The sequence below is a fragment of the Astyanax mexicanus genome, chromosome 11 (genome assembly GCF_023375975.1).
Source record: "Astyanax mexicanus isolate ESR-SI-001 chromosome 11, AstMex3_surface, whole genome shotgun sequence".
NCBI lineage: Eukaryota > Metazoa > Chordata > Actinopteri > Characiformes > Acestrorhamphidae > Astyanax > Astyanax mexicanus.
Genome location: NC_064418.1, coordinates 27134095 through 27152564, shown reverse-complemented (window position 1 = coordinate 27152564; position 18470 = coordinate 27134095). Strand labels below are relative to the sequence as shown.

The following is an 18470-nucleotide window of genomic DNA, read 5'->3' as shown; positions in this document are numbered from 1 at the left end:
CATATGGTTAGAGGCTCTCCATTTTGTTTTTTAGACAGTGAGTTCTCTGTTCCAATCGTAAAGTTTCATTCAGAATCCTTTTGAAGAGGTTTAATCTTGGAGGAACGTTCCCTTTAGGATCTGAACTAAATAGGAGCTGTACAAGAGCAAAGTCTACTGAACTGTATAAAAACTCAACCGTTACGTTATGTGCTGCTCTCCAAAAGTGTTTTAATTTTTGGCATTTCCAGAAAACACGAATTACTGATCCAATACAAGTTTTAGAGCAGTGACATCTAGGGGATGTGTTTGAGTACATTCTGTTCAAGAGGACTGACTGGCTTAGGATACATCCTGTACATACATTTATAATTCTGTAAAATTATTTTATTGCAGGACAGTGATGTAAAAACATTCTGACACATGAAGTCCCATTGTTCAACAACAAGATTGGGGGAACTTTTAAAGAGGCAGTGTAAAGTTTTTACATTTTATTAACATAACTGTGGCAAAGTGTTCTCCTAACACTGGGGAAACTTTGAAAAAGGCCCTATAATACTGTAGTGCAATGTTTTTTTTTTTTCATGAAGGTTATTATGAAAATTTTCTTAACACTGGGGGAACAAAAAAAAAACTAAATATTGAGGTTTCAACTTTAATGTCTAAAATGATTATTATCAGCATTGTATGATTCATAGCGAAGATATTTTCTGTAGTATTGTATATTGTAAAATTTCAGCCTGATGATAATTTAACTTAGATTCATCACAATAAGTACATAAGTTTTGTGGTCAGCACTCGTTCTGTTTGCTTATTGTTTTTTTGCATATCTTTATTCAAATGTCAAGATTTTGTTTTACAGATGTAGAGTTTTTTTATTTACGTGATGTATGCCTAATACAAAAACGCTTTTTCTAGAATGGTATGACAGTGACTGGATATTTTTAATCTGTAAAAGTTTTCTCCAAAAGCAGAAAACATCTCTACTCTTCATTTTCGCCAGTATCTTATCAGCCAGTTGGGGGGCAGCAGTTTATATAATCATTCAGATATGGGTCAGCAGATGCTCTTTTTAAGAATATTTAACCCAGATTTGGGTCAACAAAGTGACGTTGAGTCAACTTATCTGGCTAGTTTGCCTGTGTTGTTTTAGGTCAGGGTTCTTCATAACTTGACCAAGCACCCCCTTTTTTATTTATGATTTTCTCTGCATACAGAACCATTCATTTTATTAAAAAAAAAAAAAAAAATTATATAAAATCAGTCAAATTTTTATTGCATCCTAATCCCACAGGTGTCAAATTGTCTATGACAGGATTGAATTAAAAAACAAACTTTCAGAGAACCAAAATGCCTATTGATTGGGATTTCATGCCTGAGGTGGTAAAATGTATTTTCTCAAAGGCTTTACTAATCAATGATCATCAGACAGAATAATCAAAAATAACAATTTGATGTTTTTGTGTACAAAGTATGATATTCAGAGTCACCCAAGTAATTTTCTTTTTTTTTTGTCCCTGCTAAACACTTGCATAAAAATCCTCCCGTCCTTTCAGAAAACACACAAGGCCGGTATGTAAAACACAGGGTTTACACTACAGCATGTGGCATCATAAGTCCACAGTTTTTCTATTGCTATGAATGGAGTTTCTCAGGTTGATATATTATTGTTCTCCTTGCATACACTCACTTCTGAACCAGTTTCTGTCCAGTTTTTTAAAAGCTTATATGCTTTATTCCCTTAAACGTTAAGAGATGAAGCTGTAGGACCTCATTTTGAGCTCCAGAGGGTACTGTAGGACCACATGTTTCAAACTACTGCCTCAGGAGGATTCCACTGAGAAAGCTCAACCTGTTCAGTCCTTCTTGAAGCTGGAGTTGGTGCTCTTAAACACAGCAAAGTCAGGTCAGATCATGCCGCTTACACTGGAGCTTCTAGTGCTTGGGCATTTCTGTTTACTATTTTGAGGGGAACACTTCTTAAAACATTCATTTTAGGGGAAAAATCACAAGCACACCATAAAATACATTGTGTTTTACTAATTTGAGCACAGAATTGGAAAACAATGAAAAAAATGTTTTGCTTAGTTGGAGTTACCTGGATTAATATACACACTGACTTAATATCAGATTTAAATGGCAGAACCGATATTTATTTAACAGCACAAAATTATTGCAATTTTAACTGTTTATATTTCCAAGCACCAGTACGTGCATGTTCAAGCAGACTGAAGCAAAAAAGTTATTTTACATAATTTCTAAAGACTAATAGGCACAGCTGACGGTATGGTATGCAAATTTTTACCTATTAAATTTGGTATGGCTTTAAATATATATTTTTTATACATCTTTACATACATTATGTCCCATTATTTCTGCAGCTAAAGTAGTAGTATTAGAGGTTTAATGCCAAGACAGCTTATTGGCTATTTTCCTGGCAGGAGCGGTTATGTTAGCTACTGTCTTTAAGGGTTAAGGGAGTGTTCAGATATATGCGTATGAGTATGCCAACCTGGTATGTCCTATTCGACATCTAGTGTATATGACCTGATCCCATCTGTTTTTAAAGTTCCTGGTCATATATCGTCACTGTCCAATAAAAAACACTTATGTACAAAACAGCAACTTTACAGAAAAGAGAAAAAACCTTGTGAACTTTCAATGGAAGCCAATATAAAAAGAGTTTATTTCAGGTCATTTTGAAGAGTTTCTATTGGTCCGTTCATCAAGAAAATTCGGGCACAGTGTAAGGGACAGTTTGTCTGTTCAAATTATATAGTAAACTAAAAATCGACAAAAATGAAGATAAGTGTTTTTCGTTAGACAGCGACGATATATCTGCTATGTATATTGGAGTTAATCACATGTAGTTTATTGGTGGTTTGTCTGTCCTATTCAGCCTGCTATCTGTTCATTACATAGGAAACAAATAATGGTCTAGCATCAGTTGACAGGGTCTCATCCCACTGCACTGTCCACTTGTTACAATGCCTTCTATGATGTACTCACTAAACTGTAAATCCAAAAATGTTAAAACTTCAGAAATGCAATGTCCCATTCATCAGGCACGCACAATCAATCACTAATTAAATACAACAATGCACATTGTCTTGTCCATAGCATGCTGGACAGTGCTATTAAAGCTTACTCACAAGATAAAACCTTACAACTTTTACAGGTGTGGGTGTTCCCAGGCTGTCCTCTGAGTTAACACTACTTCTGGATCTATTTTAAAATTGCTATTCTATGACTTTTGATATGTTGGTATTAAAGCTATTTTTTAGAACTTTTTAAACTAACACAAAAAAGAAAATGTAAAAATGAGTCAATATTAAAGCCACATATGTAAAGCATTTAAACCATAACAATGATTTAATACATCGTCAATGAACTGAAGCCAAAACAATTAAAATATGAGGTCGATTCACTAATTTTCGTATATTTTCATAACTGCCAATAACAAACTTAAGATCAAATATGTAAAACAAATTTCCATAAAATAAGATTTTTAAAAGAATGTAGAGAAAGCTCATACATATTAACTTAGCCAACTTCCGAAACGCGTTACAGCATTAAAAAAAGCATTAATGATGTTCCGGCACATGAGCATACATTCTAGAGTTCACTGAAATCTGTTCTAATAAGACAAATCTTTCATAAACTCTGATAAATACAGAGTTAAAAGAAAGCAACAATGTTTATAACCAGTCAAAGAAAAGAAAGGTAAATTCTGTTTTTTAAAAAAGTATATGCATATATCATGCATCCCATAAAGTGCATATTTTATGTCCCAACACAGTGTCTGTATAGTCCTCCCAGCATTATGTAGTGAAAAGCTGAAGCATATCATCTGATTCATATGTCAGCACTGGTAACTGTTTTCCACCAACCTGTCCCTTTATTTTTAAATGTACATACTTCATCTTCCAGCGGTTTCCCTCCAGCGGATCCCTAATTAAACCAAACACTTGCTCAAAAATTCCAAGGCACAGGTTTTCTCTGTGGATGGTCCCAGCGACTGCCACCAAGACCAATCCATGAGGTGTTGATAGGCACTTTAAACCTGATTGCTCCAGGTTAGGGCAGAAAATTAGCTTCTCTTCCCACACGAGAGCGGAAAGTCTTCTGCTGACCAGTTCTGCTCCATAGTACTCATCCTGTTCTTGTTCTCCAGTACAAGAGAGGATAAATAACTTTGCATCCCCCCAGAAGTGCTGGGGTCCCCAGTCCTGAACTGGCAGGCCTGCTGTAGGATTGAGGGAGTTGAAAAGTTGGTAAAACCACCTGCAAAACTCCTTGCCCAAAGCTGTTAGATCTCCCAAACCATCTGGTTCCTCTTGGCAACATGCAGTGCTGTTATTCTGAGTGTCCTGAAAGAGGGCAACCTATAGGGTGAAACACATTCAGGCAAAACAGAATAAGACAACAGGTAAACAGCATATAGTTCGTTCTATGAGCTACCGCACCCAGATGTTTGTAATGTTCATTAAAATTATTTGAAATTTTGGTTGAAAGATGTTTGAGAGGGCTTATTTTCTATATATAGAGTCTGTTGAAAGCAAATTTAAACCAAATTTATTTGTAGATAATAAGTTATCATTCTTTTTAATGACATAGTGCTAAAGGGGGAAATCTTTTAGCATTAGTGTACTTACCTTATCAGACCATAACGCAAGAGTTCTCCTGACCAAATGGAGCTTCTCTGTGTTTGGCGGCACTGCAACACCTTCTTTGGCGAGGTACTGAAAAATAACCTCACGGTGGACTTTCCTTCTCTTAAGAAGTTCCTCTGCACTCTGAGAGTAAGCAATGATGGCTTCAACAGCCTCTGTTAACATAGGACAGATACACTGATTAACAAAATAATATGTCAAACATTCCACATTGCATAAACTAACACACTAGCACACTGTTAGTGTCACTGAGGTGTTTAAAAACACCAGCAGTATTGCTGTGTATGAATTCCTTATACCATTACAACACACACTAAAAACACACCACCATTTCAGTGTCAATGCAGCGGTAAGAATGACCCACCACCCAAATAGTACCGGTTCTGTGGTGGTCCTTTGGGGTCCTATTCATTAAAGGGTGGCATAAAACAGAGAGAACAAAGTGTGCAGAGTAAGAAACGTACTACAGTATATAGTTATGGAACTACAAAGTGCTTTCTTGTGGTAAGTTGAGCTGATGAGATGAATAACGAGTAGATGTATGTATAATGTTAAGGTTGATTGTGTGTAAAGCCTAATGTACGACTTTGGGGGTGCTGCCTATTTAAAGATTGCTACACTCTAATCTAAAGCCCTATCATTATGCACAGACGAGATTATTTTCTCAGGGGGACGTCTGTTAAAAATATTTAACGCTTCTACTCAGTGATAAAAACTCTTGCGTCTGGACTTCAATTAAAAAAACAGGAGGACCAGTGGGTTATTTGGCTTTCTTGGTCATGCGACATCGCGTTCAGTAGCTCCTCCATTTCCACTCGCTGTTGTGTTTGCGTGGATCTCCGTGGAAACGAGCGGCCAAAGTGTAATTACAGTGCGTAGCAGCGGAGAAATAGCTATTTTAATATACGCAAGGAAAATGACCATTAAAAGAAAAAAATGACCCCAAGACCCCTGAGAAACAACTACCATCCGGACAGGGTTTATAAGACATTTAGGATCTTGTAATATTGATCACATGTTGCAATAACCTATAGTTTTACTGACTTTTTAGGAAGGCCTGCACTAAATAGCCTAAAGCTTAGTAATCCCACATTAGGGTAAATCAACCAACATAGGCGGGCTGGGATTTCTGGAATATGTGCAAGAAGGATTTCCTTTATTTTCTTCACTTGTTAAACCAAATGTCTATCTACATGACTGTTTAGTTTTATGTTTAAAAAGGCAGTTTAAGAACAGCTTTTATCTGGATCCAGATGGTCTAAGAAAACATATTTTTTTACAGGTAAGCTAGCTGTTAGCAGTTTTTATCCAGCAAAAATACGTTGCATTTGATTGTGGTCATGCTTGGCCATGCTGGTCATTCAGCTTGGTCAGACTGACCATAAAACCTAAACAAAACCATAGCCTATGCTCAATAGTCAAAATATAAATATGGGTTAAGCAGCTTGAGGTGTTCACACTGTTCTTTGAGCAGGTTTAAAGCTAGTAAACTAGCTCTTCAGTCAGAAACTACTAGACCAGCCTCACCCCTCGTACTCTCCACACTGATCAGCCGGTTGGTAACGGTGTCCTTTAGTGCCATTAGGTCCTCGGCTGACAGCAGTTCCAGCAGTCTCCTGCAGCCGCTCTTCTCCTTCTCTGACATCGCTGCCATCTTCACATTAATATAACATATAACATCGAAACTAAAGTCCAAACTGTTCCTCCAGTAGAAGAAATGAAACTGTGCCTTCTCGGCGGGACAGACAGGCGCTCCCTGCCTGAAGGCGGAAGAGAGACTCTTCATAACAAAAGTCCTAATGCTGTTGCGCTCTTGACTTGGGCAACCCTGTCAAATCGTGCTACTCTAGGGTATTTTTAAACGTGCAAATGCCAGAAAAAGTACTGTATTTAAAAATGCTCTTTGTAGGTTATTTGGAAAGCCTTGATGATTCTATCGGTGTACAGTTAAAAGGGAATAGGCGTGAAAATAACTCATATTTTTTGTATTTTTCATGCACACGTATTCTTGCTTTTATTATTATTATTAACTGCCATGTACACAGATGTAACACTCAGACTAATAATGACATAATGACAGAGGGGTTCAGTTTGGTGAATGCAGTAAAGTAAAATTCAGTAGAACTACCATAGAACACAGAAACATAAAATAAATTTGGTTCCGCGCATGCGCACTGGTGGTGAGAAGCACATTTCGATGGGTAGCAAAACTGGAGAGAACACCGTTACGGTGTTCTAATTTTAATATATTATTGTGGGAGACAGAACAGGTTCTAAACAAACAATAAATATGTAAATAAATGATAAATGAATAAAAAAACAAACCTGCCATTCCTAACACTCCTTTTTTAAAGACTTCTGGGAACTTCCTCGTAATGTAGAGCTAAGTTAGCTTTGGATAATAGAAACTAGCGATTCATTTCACGAGGCTGAAGTTGGCGTCTTATTCGCCAGTGTCTTATTCGGATTTTCCGGTCCACCTTAAAAAGTCGAAGTACCAATTATTCGCCAGTAGAGAGCAGGGTTGAGCCGAGCAAAACGAGTTTGGCATTTAGGGCATTTTACACTGAGAATACATTGCCTGTTCTGGGTATATCAAATAGTCTGTTGAATTTGACACCACATTATGAAAATATAACTAGTATACTGTGAATAGCCTAAAGAACTTAACATTTAATGTACAGTTTTTTTATTATGAGCCTCTGAACTTGGCATTTGAGAAGATTAAAGGAGAATAAATTGCCTGTTCTGCATATTTCTAGATGCCCTAAATCCACATATTCAAATAGTCTGTTAAATTTGACACAAATTATGAAAATTTACATATTAAACTGTGAAAATCTTTAATAACTACAAAGATTACTGTACATTTTATTATTATGACCCTCTGAACTTGGCATTTCAGAATATGTCAGTAGAATAAATTGCCTGTTCTGCATATTTCCAGTTACCCTAATTCCAGATTGTCAAATAGTCTGTTGAAATCAACACCACATTATGAAAATATACCTATTAAACTGTGAATAGCCTAAATAACAAAACATATTACTGTACAGTTTTTTTTATTATGACCCTGTGAACTTGGCATTTGAGAAGATTAAAGAAGAATAAATTGCCTGTTCTGCATATTTCCAGATGCCCTAAATCCAGATTCTCAAGTAGTCTGTTAAATTTGACACAAAATCATGAAAACATACCTATTACACTGTGATGAGCCCAAAGAGCTAAAAATATTACTGTACAGTTTTTTTATTATGACCCTGTGAACTTGGTATTTGAGAAGATTAAAGAAGAATAAATTGCCTGTTCTGCATGTTTCCAGATGCCCTAAATCCAGATTCTCAAATAGTCTGTTGAATCAGACACCACATTATGAAAATATACCTATTAAACTGTTAATAGCCTAAATAACAAAAAATATTACTGTACAGTTTTTTTTTATAATGAGCCTCTGAACTTGGCATTTGAGAAGATTAAAGAAGAATAAATTGCCTGTTCTGCATATTTCCAGATGCCCAATACAAAATGTATTGATTCCAAAGAATTGGTTTATATTCTTGCACATAACTTTTATGTGGATTTAAATTGCATTCAATAATTGTATATGTGTTGTTTGTGTTTCAGAGACAGATTGACCTCAGTCCAGAGGCTTTTCCTGATTTACTCGTTTTTCTGTCCATTTTAGAGGAACAGTTTCACATGCAGCGTGCATATACAACTCGGAGTGACCTAATGTATTTTTAAAAAAGAACTTAAGATCTGTTCTTAAACTGCCTTAATGATTCAATATCTATTAGGCAAGGTTAATTTTTTTTTTTTTCTCTAAAAATTAAATTCAAATTATTCTTTTTTTTTAATAAGAGGAGCCCTGGTTGTATTTTCAGCAGGCGGACACTGGGGAGAGCTGTTGTAGGGGGAATCGCTGGCTCTGAGCGCAGCGGCAGCTGACAGTTTTGTGGGCTGTGAGTTTGGTGAAGATGGGCGTTTTTAACCCGGGGAAGGTGATTAGCACTGTGGGATGGGTGCCTCTCGGATCTAGAGCCACTCCCCGAGCCTGTGGACCCGGAGTCCTGACCGCACTGAGAGCTGCTGGAGAGAGACGAGTCCTCACTCTGAGAGGACAAACACGAGAGAACAGCAGAAACTGGAGCAGAGAGACAACAACCAGTTCACATTTCTAAACTTTTAACTGGATACTGGATGTCCTGCTAGGAGTGGAGTGAAGAAAATTCATTCTGAATACGAGGCAAGTTGTGTTTTCATTCATACTTACTGCTGCTGAAAGTTTCCAGCCCTGCGACTGAACAGTTTGATTTTAACTTATTTAAAGTTTGTTTTAGAAAGAAGAGCTCGAGCTTGTTTAGGATGCAGTCTGGGGGGTAGGGGAGACAGGGTGGTCTAAAAAAAGAAAACCGTTGGTTTAATAAAGTAAAACAGTTCATTCATTCATTGAGAAAAAGAGAGGCTGCACGCTGTGGGCTTCATTAGAATTTTTTCATTCAGTTTTAGAGCAAGAAAATGTTAATTCAACTGTTTTTCTGCTGAAATGCAACATTGTTGCCTCACATTTTGCCCTTTTTTTGTCAGTATTTGTGTAGTTTGTGGAATAGATGTTGGTTATGCTGCAGAGTGAGGCATGCCAGATGTGTCTGAAACAAAGAGCCCCTACTGCTCTTTTTCTTCTGAAGTGGGAGGAGGAGACTTTAAAAACTTAAGGCTGAGTGCTGCTCTGGATACTCTGCTTTATTTGTGGCCACATGCTGATCTGCTAACAAAAAGAGCTGATAGTGTTAAGATCTTAAAGATAGATAAGAAAAGTTTTTTTTTGAGCATATCAGTTTAGTTTATCACTTTTTTATATTTAGAAGGTGTTAGCTTATATGAATTCTTTTGTTTTTTAAAGAACTTACTGTTTTTTTATACTGTTTACTAAAAGGTTGTTTACTCTAACACTGATTGTTATGTATGCTATAGGAATAGCTATGAAGTTATGTGATTTATTATTTTCCTCAGTCAAGTTGTTTTTTATTTACTTTGGATTTGATTTATGAGGCTACTTCAGGTTAAAAAATACTTGTTTTAGCACTGTATTATAATTTCTAGTTATTATATTTTATCATTTGCAATTTCCATTTTTCGCTTCTTTTTTATACTTCACTTTATTAGTCCTCTAACGGCACTGCAGAAGCAAAAGAGCAAACCTTTAGACAATAATTATGCCTTCACTAACTGTGTACTCCCGGAGTAAATCGAAATATGAGTACATTCAACTATTTGCAGGGCAGGCTATTCCTTAGCAAAATATACACTGTTGTGCCTAGGGCTGCATGAATCTGAATCTAGGGGGCAAAAATCTGACATTGAAGTTTATTTTTCCTGCAATATATACTAGAAATAAATTAATAAATAAATAAAAGACAATCACCATGTTCATTTCAGTGATTCATAATTGTGGCACTAATAATATTTTTTTGTTTATCTGAGATTTAGTAAAAATTAAACGTTAGTATGCATGTACAGCTCTGGACAAAAATAAGAGACCACTTAAAAATCATGAGTTTCTTTGATTTTGCTAAATTAAAAACCTCTGAAATATAATCAAGAGGAAGATGGATGATCAGAATCTATCAAACCAAACTGAACTGCTTGAATTTTTGCACCAAGAGAGGCATAAAGTTATCCAAAAGCAGTGTGTAAGACTGCCAAGATGCATGAAGACTGTGATTAAAAACCAGGGTTATTCCACCAAATATTGATTTCTAAACTCTAAAAACATTATAAATACGATTTTTTTTTCTATTTCTCATTTTCTGCAAATAAATGCTCTAAATTACAATATTTTTATTTGGAATTTGGGAGAAATGTTGTCTGTAGTTTATAGAATATAAGTGAAGTGGTCTCTTAATTTTTTTTACAGAGCTGTACAATCTACGTTTGCTAGATTTGTCACAGCAAATAAAAATAATGCATTTTTTCCCTTTAATACAAGCAAGCTATAGCATGACATGTAATGTATGATTTAATTTGCCTTACATATAACACATCACATCCACTGATAGATATGACCATTGTGCTTGCACACATTGCAATGACAATGCTCTGTCGATATATTGTGCAGCCCTAGTTGTGCATATGTGAAGCTGACTTTCTCTCCTTGCACTGTTTTGTGAATCCTAATCCTAATTATGTGTAAACATATATATATTTTTAACAACTAATCACACATAAGGCTCTAGGTTATGGGTTTTGGTGTGGTTCTGTTGGTGCACATGTAGTAGTAGTTAATGCTGTGTCCTGGTTTGTTCACTTATCAGTTGTAATACTCTTTCTTTCGGCTGTTGTTGGGCTACGCTGAGAAAATACATAGTTAGAAAGAAAGGTGCGTCTACATATATAAACATATATGATGTATTCTCTCTGAATTGGTGTGCAAGGTGTGTTATTTGATGTAACCTGCTTGTAGAAGACATATCAGACACAGTGCGTGATTGTGTTGGTCACGTTGCACAGCACTATCCTCATTCTGCATCCGAACATTGGTCCACCCACTCAGCACCTACGGTAGAGTGCTTCTCAGGAAAGGAAAGAGGAAAGAGGAAAGAGATCGCAAGCCCTAACAGAACACTGTGCTGTTCATAGTAGAGATGTTTAATGTTTATTTAAAGACAGTGTGTTCTGAAAGTTGGTAAAGTGGTTATACAAAGATTTGGCAAAAAAATCCACAAGATTAGAAGTGCATCAACTGTGTGGTTTGGTTTCCAATTATATTTGCACTACAATACAGGTTTCTTTTGAATGAGAACTGTCCTGATATAATGACTACACTAATACAGTAACACTAATTAATCATTGCCATCATGCAGAAGCCTTGTACAGCTCTGGAAAAAAAAGAGACCAATTAAAAAGGATGAGTTTCTTTGATTTTACCAAATTGAAAACCTCTGGAATATAATCAAGAGGAAGATGGATGAGGAGTGCCACCAGAAGTGGCATAAAGTGAACCAAAAGCAGCGTGAAAGACTGGTGGAGGAGGAGAACATGCCAAGATGCACGATAACTGTGATTTTAAAACCAGGGATATTCAACCAAATATTAATTTCTAAACTCTTAAAAGTTCAGTTAACAGTTTATGAATATGAACTTGTTTTCTTTGCATTATTTGAGGTCTGAAAGCTCTGCTACTTTTTTGTTATTTCAGCCATTTCTCATTTTCAGCAAATAAATGCTCTAAATGACAATGTTTTTATTTGGAATTTGGGAGGAATGTTGCCGGTAGTTTATAGAATTAAAACAACAATGTTCATTTTACTCTAAACTATACCTAAATAGCAAAATCAGAGAAACTGATTCAGAAACTGAAGTGGTCTCTTAATTTTTACCAGAGCTGTATGTCCATTTGCTGTTTTTCTCCCTTTTTCAAAGTTATATGATAAATTAAGCCAATAGAAATGTTCTAAAATTACTTGGAATAAAATCTTTTTTACATCAGCTTTTTTACAATCTTTTGAAGATTAAAGAAGTTTTTTTTCCTTCTCCTATAAAGTTGCCATTTATATAAGGTATAAGGTTTTGTTGCACCTATTCTTGTGATACAAGAAAAAATACAACTTGATTATTGGCCCCAAAAGATCTTATCCCACAGAGAAAGTAAGTAGTTGATAATAAGAGTTGATAATAAGACCATTCTCTCAACACTTTGCTAAAAAAAGATTAAGATCATCGTTAGATCATCAGTCAACACAGATGATAGTGTTTTATCTTTTGCATATTTAAGGACACAATGAATCATTTTCTGAGCTCTGCATGCATTTTTTAATTTTTATAAAAAATGAAAAATGTGATTATATTTATCACCACATTAAATCAGTGAATGGATAAAGTGTATTGCTTGGAAAAGCAGATGTCCGGTTTACTCCACGCTGTGTGTGTGTGTGTGTGTAAATCAACTCCATGCATCAGCACAAGTCACTGTGGCTTTAATGGAGATTGATTTGTAGTGAAGCTGCTGGCCCTGTTCCAAGGGGCTGTAAGTGACAGGCTCCGCTTTAGTTCTGTTTTCCAGAGACCCTCGGGAGGTGGGCATTGAGAGACAGGTCATATTAGCTCTACAGGGTGTGAAATTCATCAGTAATTGGCTAGCCACACATGGCTAGCTAAGGGTCGCTAAAAACATGGGCCTGATGCCAGGTAAAAGGAGTGATCCAAATGAGGGGACCCAGCTGTCCAGCCCAGCGCACCTTTTAAATACTGCTCACCAAATGAGCTGGTGAACAATAGGGACCTAAATTGAGCTTTAATCTCCCAGCAGGATCACATACACACAGCATACATCCCATTTCTCATCTAGTTCTTAAGAGTAGGATTTGTAATTACACTGCTTTGCCTGCTGAGTCAGCATTAATATACATGAAGATTTGGACTGAGAATAATCTAGGGATGACACTGTAATAATAAACAATAGTCACTTTCATTTATCATGTGTCATTTATCAAACCGATTTACCCTTTGTATACAAACCAGATGTACAGCTGAGGTTTTTAAAGATGCAACAGATATATCCTTCTTGACCCTCAGTTACCCACAATTCTCTGTTTTCGTTCAACACTAAGGGGTAAAAAAAGAGGAAGAATTTACCCTTCCTTGACTACAACCAAGGCTTTGGAACACAGCAGGATTCTAAAACTTGAAAAGTGCATTTCCTGAAGGAAACGCACAATGGTTGTGCAGATAAAATTGGTTGCTAGGTTGCTAACTGTGGTGGTTGCTATGATGTTACTAAGTGGTTGCTAGGTTGTTGCCTGGGTGTTGCTAAGATGTTGTTATGGTATCCATGTTGGTTGCTATGTAGTTTCTAAGTGGTTGCTAAGGTGTTGCTATGGTATCTGTGGTGGTTGCTATGTTGTTTTAAATGGTTGCTAAGGTGTTGCTACTGTGCCCATGGTGGTTGCTATGGTGTTGCTAGGGTGCCGGTGGTGGTTGCTATGGTGTTGATAAATGGTTGCTAGGTGGTTGCTAAAGTGTTCCTTTGGTGTCCGTTGTGGTTGCTAAGGGGTTGCCAATTGGTTGCTATGTGGTCGCTAAGGTGTTGCGATGGTATCCATGTTGGTTGCTATGTAGTTTCTAAGTGGTTGCTAGGTGGTTTCTAAGGTGTTGCTAATTGGTTTCTAAGGTGTTGCTAATTGTTTGGTATGTGGGTGCTAAGGTGTTGCTAATTGGTTGCACAGTGGTTGCTAAGCTTTCGCTGTGGTGTATGTGGTGATTGCTATGGTGTTAATGAAGGGTTGCTAGGTTTATGCTGTGGTGTTGCTATGCTGTCTGTGGTGGTTGCTAAGGTGTTGCTAATCGGTTTCTAAGTGTTTGCTAAGGTGTTGCTATGGTATCTGTGGTGGTTGCTGTGTTGTTTTTAAGTGGTTGCTAAGGTGTTGCTACGGTGCCCGTGGTGGTTGCTAAGGTGTTGCTAATAGGCTGCTAGGTGGTTGCTAAGGTGTTGCTATGGTATCTTTGGTGGTTTCTATGTTGTCCCACCATTCACTATGATGGTTTCTATGGTGTTGCTAAGTGGTTATTAGGCGGTTGCTAAAGTGATTGCTAAGGTGTTGCTTAGTGGTTGCTAAGTAATGTATTTGCCTGAATCAGATTATAATGTGTTTGCACGTTGCTTCGCACCCTTTGGAGGATCAGGATCAGCTGCAGCTTGGTGATATCTCTTTTCAGACACACCCAAAAAAAGAACTTAAGGTTTGTTAGGATTGCAGGTTTAGGTTATTTTAGGTTGCAGAAAAGCTACAAAATTTAGGAGTTTCATATCTTAAATCTTCAGGCAGCCCCTTTAAAGTTTGACAGTGCTGTTCGTAAAGCTCCCTATTTAAAGATGCATTTGTGGTAGAATAAATATGAAATCCTATTTACAGTGTTGTTGTGAGAGACACAGATTTTTCATGTTCATTAATGTCTTAAAAAATGTATTTTCCATGCATGAAAATCAACTGGTCTGCTGTATGAAAATCATGCGAGCGAGTGACTCATGGCTAATGATGTTGGAGGACTCCAGGATGAAGTGGGCTGCTTTGCTTGAGACAGATTTGGTGGTAAGCGTTGAAAAAAAGAGGGGTTGGGAGATTTGATTGAAAGATGAATTTAAATCTGTCGAGTCAGGCGCTCGTGGGACAGTGGAAAAGACTGTCTCCTGAGAGTTTACCCTGGCAGTGGGACGTGCTCACAGAGCAGTGTGTCAGGTCACTGAGCAAGCCTGCCAGAGCCCTCACGAATAGCCACAATGGCTGCTGTGCTGTTTCTAAATCTCTGGCTCTGCTGCTCCGTTTGGAGCCGCTTGTAATCACCACAATTGCCAGCGAGCTGGGATGCAGTCTGTCTGGCACTTCATTCAGGGGTTTGCACTCAATTAAGCTCCATTAAGTCCAACAGTATCATTTGTTTGCTTCATCGGCATTGCCCGCTCTCTCACTGAGGATTTTTTTTCCATGCGTGTGATTAGGGCACCAGCCAGCCTTTTTTTTTTTTCTTTTTTTAAGTGAGAGAGAGAGAGAGAGAGAAAAATATGACATCATCTTAATGTAGAAGACATGGCATGATAGTTTATAAAGTTTTAATTTCTCTCCCTTTCTCTCTCTCCCTTTCTCTCTCTCTCTCTCTCTCTCTCTCTCTCTCTTTTATGGTATTTTCTTTAGCCGTTCCTGCTTACTTAAATATAGGTTATACTGCAACATGCCGTGCACATTAAAAAAGTGTGTGTGTGTGTGTGTGTGTGTGCAAGAGTGCAAGTTTGAGAGTAAAAAAAGGGGAGAGTTTTTGCTCAAGGGTGAGAAAGGGGGACTTTTCCCTTTTACCTAGGCCGTAAGTGGAAAATCGCACATGGACCAGCTCCAGGAATTCTAAATTATATATTATTCTTGTTGCTCTTAGGAAATTAAGGGCAGCTGCAGAGTTTTGGACATGAGCCAATGAAGATGTGAAAGGTGTGTGTGTGAAGCCCAGAGCTAGACCTCCAATGCACTTTTCACATGGGGATTTTTATTTGTTTTATTTATTTATTTTTTTTTTAATAGCTGGTCTAATCTGACGGATTTATGTCAGTAACTGTCCACCGTGAGTAAGAGGACTGATTTCAACAATGAGCCTGAGTTATTTAATCCATTGCTGCTACATCCAATTATAACCAGTCAGACCTGACCTGAGGCAAGGCGTATGACAAATCATGTACAGTAAATCCTTTTAAACGTGGCTATAGTGCATGTGGCACTTACATACAGATTTCTGTGTTCTGTGAGCCAAGTTTGTGACTTAGCACTAACGGTTGCACAGCTCGTTATGAAAGAGAAAGGTTTGCAGTAGTTGGGGTAATGTAATACGTTTCTGAAGAGTATGAAAAATGTAAAGCAATCACATGTGATCATAATGTGTAATTGTGTATTTCCTTACATAGGTATCGCTAAATCATAGAAAGTCTATGTTTTTAGTAAAACTTTGCAGAGTTTTGTGTTTTCTTTACTCCATCACACTCCATCACATTTGTAATCCCAGTACATGACTTTCTGAAGCTAGCCATTGACTCCTGTGTGATACCTGTGTTGGGAGTGATGTAAGAAGAAAATGCCATAAACCCATAAAAAGCAAGGCTAGTAGTGCTCTTTTTATTTTTTTATCTACATATTTAATGGTTCTACAATGACAACAATGCCAATGAAGAACCAAACTGGCTCCATATAGAACCATTAGTACCTAAAGTCTGTAGAGGCAAGCTTGAAAAGAAATTCGATTTTGGACAAAAATTTGGACAAAGTTTCTTTTTTACATATATAATTTTATTTAAAATTTACACGGCCAATTACCCAACCCACTCATTAGGACTCCGCCTATTACTAGTAATGCCCCAACACACCAGGAGGGTAAAGACTAACACATGCCTCCTCCGATACCTGTGAAGTCAGCCACCGCTTCTTTTCGAGCTGCTGCTGATGCAGCATTGCCGAGCAGCCAGCACGCTTGGAGGAAAGCTCACAGACGCCCTGTGCTGCAGACATCACCCTAGGAGTGGTGTGGGGAGAGAGCGCCATCTACCCACCCGGAGGGAGCAGGGCTAATTGTGCTCCCTCTGAGCGCCGGCAGCTTGATAGCAAAGCTGCATGAGCTCCCGCTCATAGTGGCAGCGCTTAGACCGCTAGACCACTCGGCGCTAAAAATGTAACAGTTTGATAGAAAACAATACTCTTGGAACATCAAGACCCTGGCAAATCCTGCCATATATGGAAGGCAAGGGTGAAGGACAATCAGGCTGGACCAAACTTTTGACACCAGGGAGCAAAATCTGAAATCAGCAAAACGTGTAAAAAAAAAAAAAAAAAAAAAAAAAATAGTAGAGCATATTTTACAAAAATGTATCTTTATGGAGATATAAAAAAGTTGTTATTCTATAGTATCTCTGAAAGTAGAGATATAGGACAGCCCAAACATTGTATGGGATCCTGTTAGCCTGGAATTGGGAAGCCCTATTCAAAAGCTTTTTAGCTGTTTTAATGCTCAGTGTAATAGACAACATATTGTCTCTTTTTTCCTTTAAAAATAGATATTAAAAAAACACTGCAATTTTCATTAGCATTACCAGCAGTTCCAGAGATGCCTATTCTATGCTACTCCACTTTCCTGGCAAAGCAGGGTAATCTCTCTCTCTCGCTTCTTTATCCTTAGATTTCACCTACTCTTCCCTTAATGGATTTGATAGCCAAGGCACGTGTGTTCTGTAGTGCAGTTACTTCACTGCGTGCCTTCCAGTGCCAACAGAATCTGGGCTACTAGGCTACAGAAGCAGCGTCAAAAAGTGTTTAGTTATGGGACCGATGGGACTGATACTGTCAATCTAGTTTACCCTAAAGTTGTTGATTTATAAATAATTAAAAATAGACAAAAGTAATAAACATATTTTTTAAAATATAAAATAAAAATAAAAGTATAACTTTAAAATAAACAATGACTGGCCTGTGTTGTCCAATTGAAGTAGTGCAGACAGAGTTACTTCCAATATCAATTTGCTTCAATAATAAATAATGCTGTCATTTACAGAGATGCCATAAGTCATGGGATAGCAGTATGTAAATTGGTCATGAAGTATTACCTCAAGAGAGGACTTTTTGGAATTCCCACTCCAATACAAGGTGTGAGGTGTTATCTTGTGAGTGATGTTGGCCACAGTGCTCGTGGCTTTGAGTGAGGCTTGATAGTGAGTTTCATGTGGATTAGAGGGCTGAATTGTGCAGGTATCTGTCATTTATCAATCCATAAAGGCACGTGTACCACAAATGCATCATCGAAAGCATTACCATCCACAGTGGACAGCACAGTGAGTATTAATGATCATGAACTGTCCATCCAAACAGACAATGCAGATCAGTGCAGCATTATTTAACTTTCATGGGCCTGGCAAAAGTCATGGGTCACAGTACTAGTTCTGTCCCATGGCATTTGGCATGTCAGTGTAGTTATAGTAATATATAAAAAAAAATTCACACAAGGTCTACTGCAGTCTACTCCTAGGTTATGAACTCCACAATAATGCAAAATATGCCTGCAGTCTTAGTCAAATGCTTATTGTTTTGATGGAGACAATGTGCAAATCAAGCATCATGACAAAGACAGACAAAACATTGAAACGTCATCAGTCAATATGATAAAACACCTGCGTAGGGGAAAAAAAAAACAATTGAAGTGAAGCAGTCCCACTATTTCCCTGCTCTTTACATCATCTGTGGAAAGAGATATGACTGCTTTCCTGTATAAATGAGGGATGAATTTAGGGATGCATCT

At 37.4% G+C, this 18470-nt stretch overlaps 2 protein-coding genes across 8 annotated transcripts in view; one reads left to right on the top strand and one right to left on the bottom strand.

Moving 5' to 3' along the window:
- Positions 1-2627: 2627 nt before the first annotated feature.
- Positions 2628-7071, bottom strand: c11h3orf38 (chromosome 11 C3orf38 homolog). Of its 2 annotated transcripts, XM_049485237.1 has the most exons (4): positions 6978-7071; positions 6180-6412; positions 4635-4807; positions 2628-4364 (listed from the first exon to the last, which is right to left on the bottom strand). In XM_049485237.1, exons 2-4 carry the CDS (start codon positions 6304-6306, stop codon positions 3801-3803), a joined length of 864 nt encoding a protein of 287 aa, XP_049341194.1. In that variant the 5' UTR covers positions 6307-6412; positions 6978-7071; the 3' UTR covers positions 2628-3800. The 2 variants fall into 2 exon arrangements, with proteins under 2 accessions (XP_049341194.1, XP_007251734.3); XM_007251672.4 differs by lacking the exon at positions 6978-7071 and having other exon boundaries at positions 6180-6461.
- A 1616-nt stretch (positions 7072-8687) lies between these two features.
- The window catches only part of myo1b (myosin IB), a 113591-nt gene continuing 103808 nt past the window's right edge, over positions 8688-18470 (top strand). For 5 of the 6 annotated variants that reach the window (XM_022668582.2, XM_022668580.2, XM_049484737.1 and 2 more), the window contains exon 1: positions 8688-8898. The gene's annotated coding sequence lies outside the window, so the exon portion shown is untranslated. Of the gene's footprint in view, positions 8899-14645; positions 14741-18470 lie in introns of those variants that run through there. The other variant, XM_049484736.1, reaches the window with a different exon arrangement.

What these genes read in the sequence shown, in the direction of transcription:
- c11h3orf38 (XM_007251672.4), bottom strand. Translation starts at nt 6,438, where the DNA reads ATGAAGAGTCTCTCTTCCGCCTTCAGGCAGGGAGCGCCTGTCTGTCCC. An exon ending in CAGTGTGGAGAGTACGAGGG is followed by an intron (nt 4,808 to 6,179) that starts GTGAGGCTGGTC and finishes CTATGTTAACAG; the next exon opens with AGGCTGTTGAAGCCATCATT. An exon ending in TTGCGTTATGGTCTGATAAG is followed by an intron (nt 4,365 to 4,634) that starts GTAAGTACACTA and finishes TTCACCCTATAG; the next exon opens with GTTGCCCTCTTTCAGGACAC.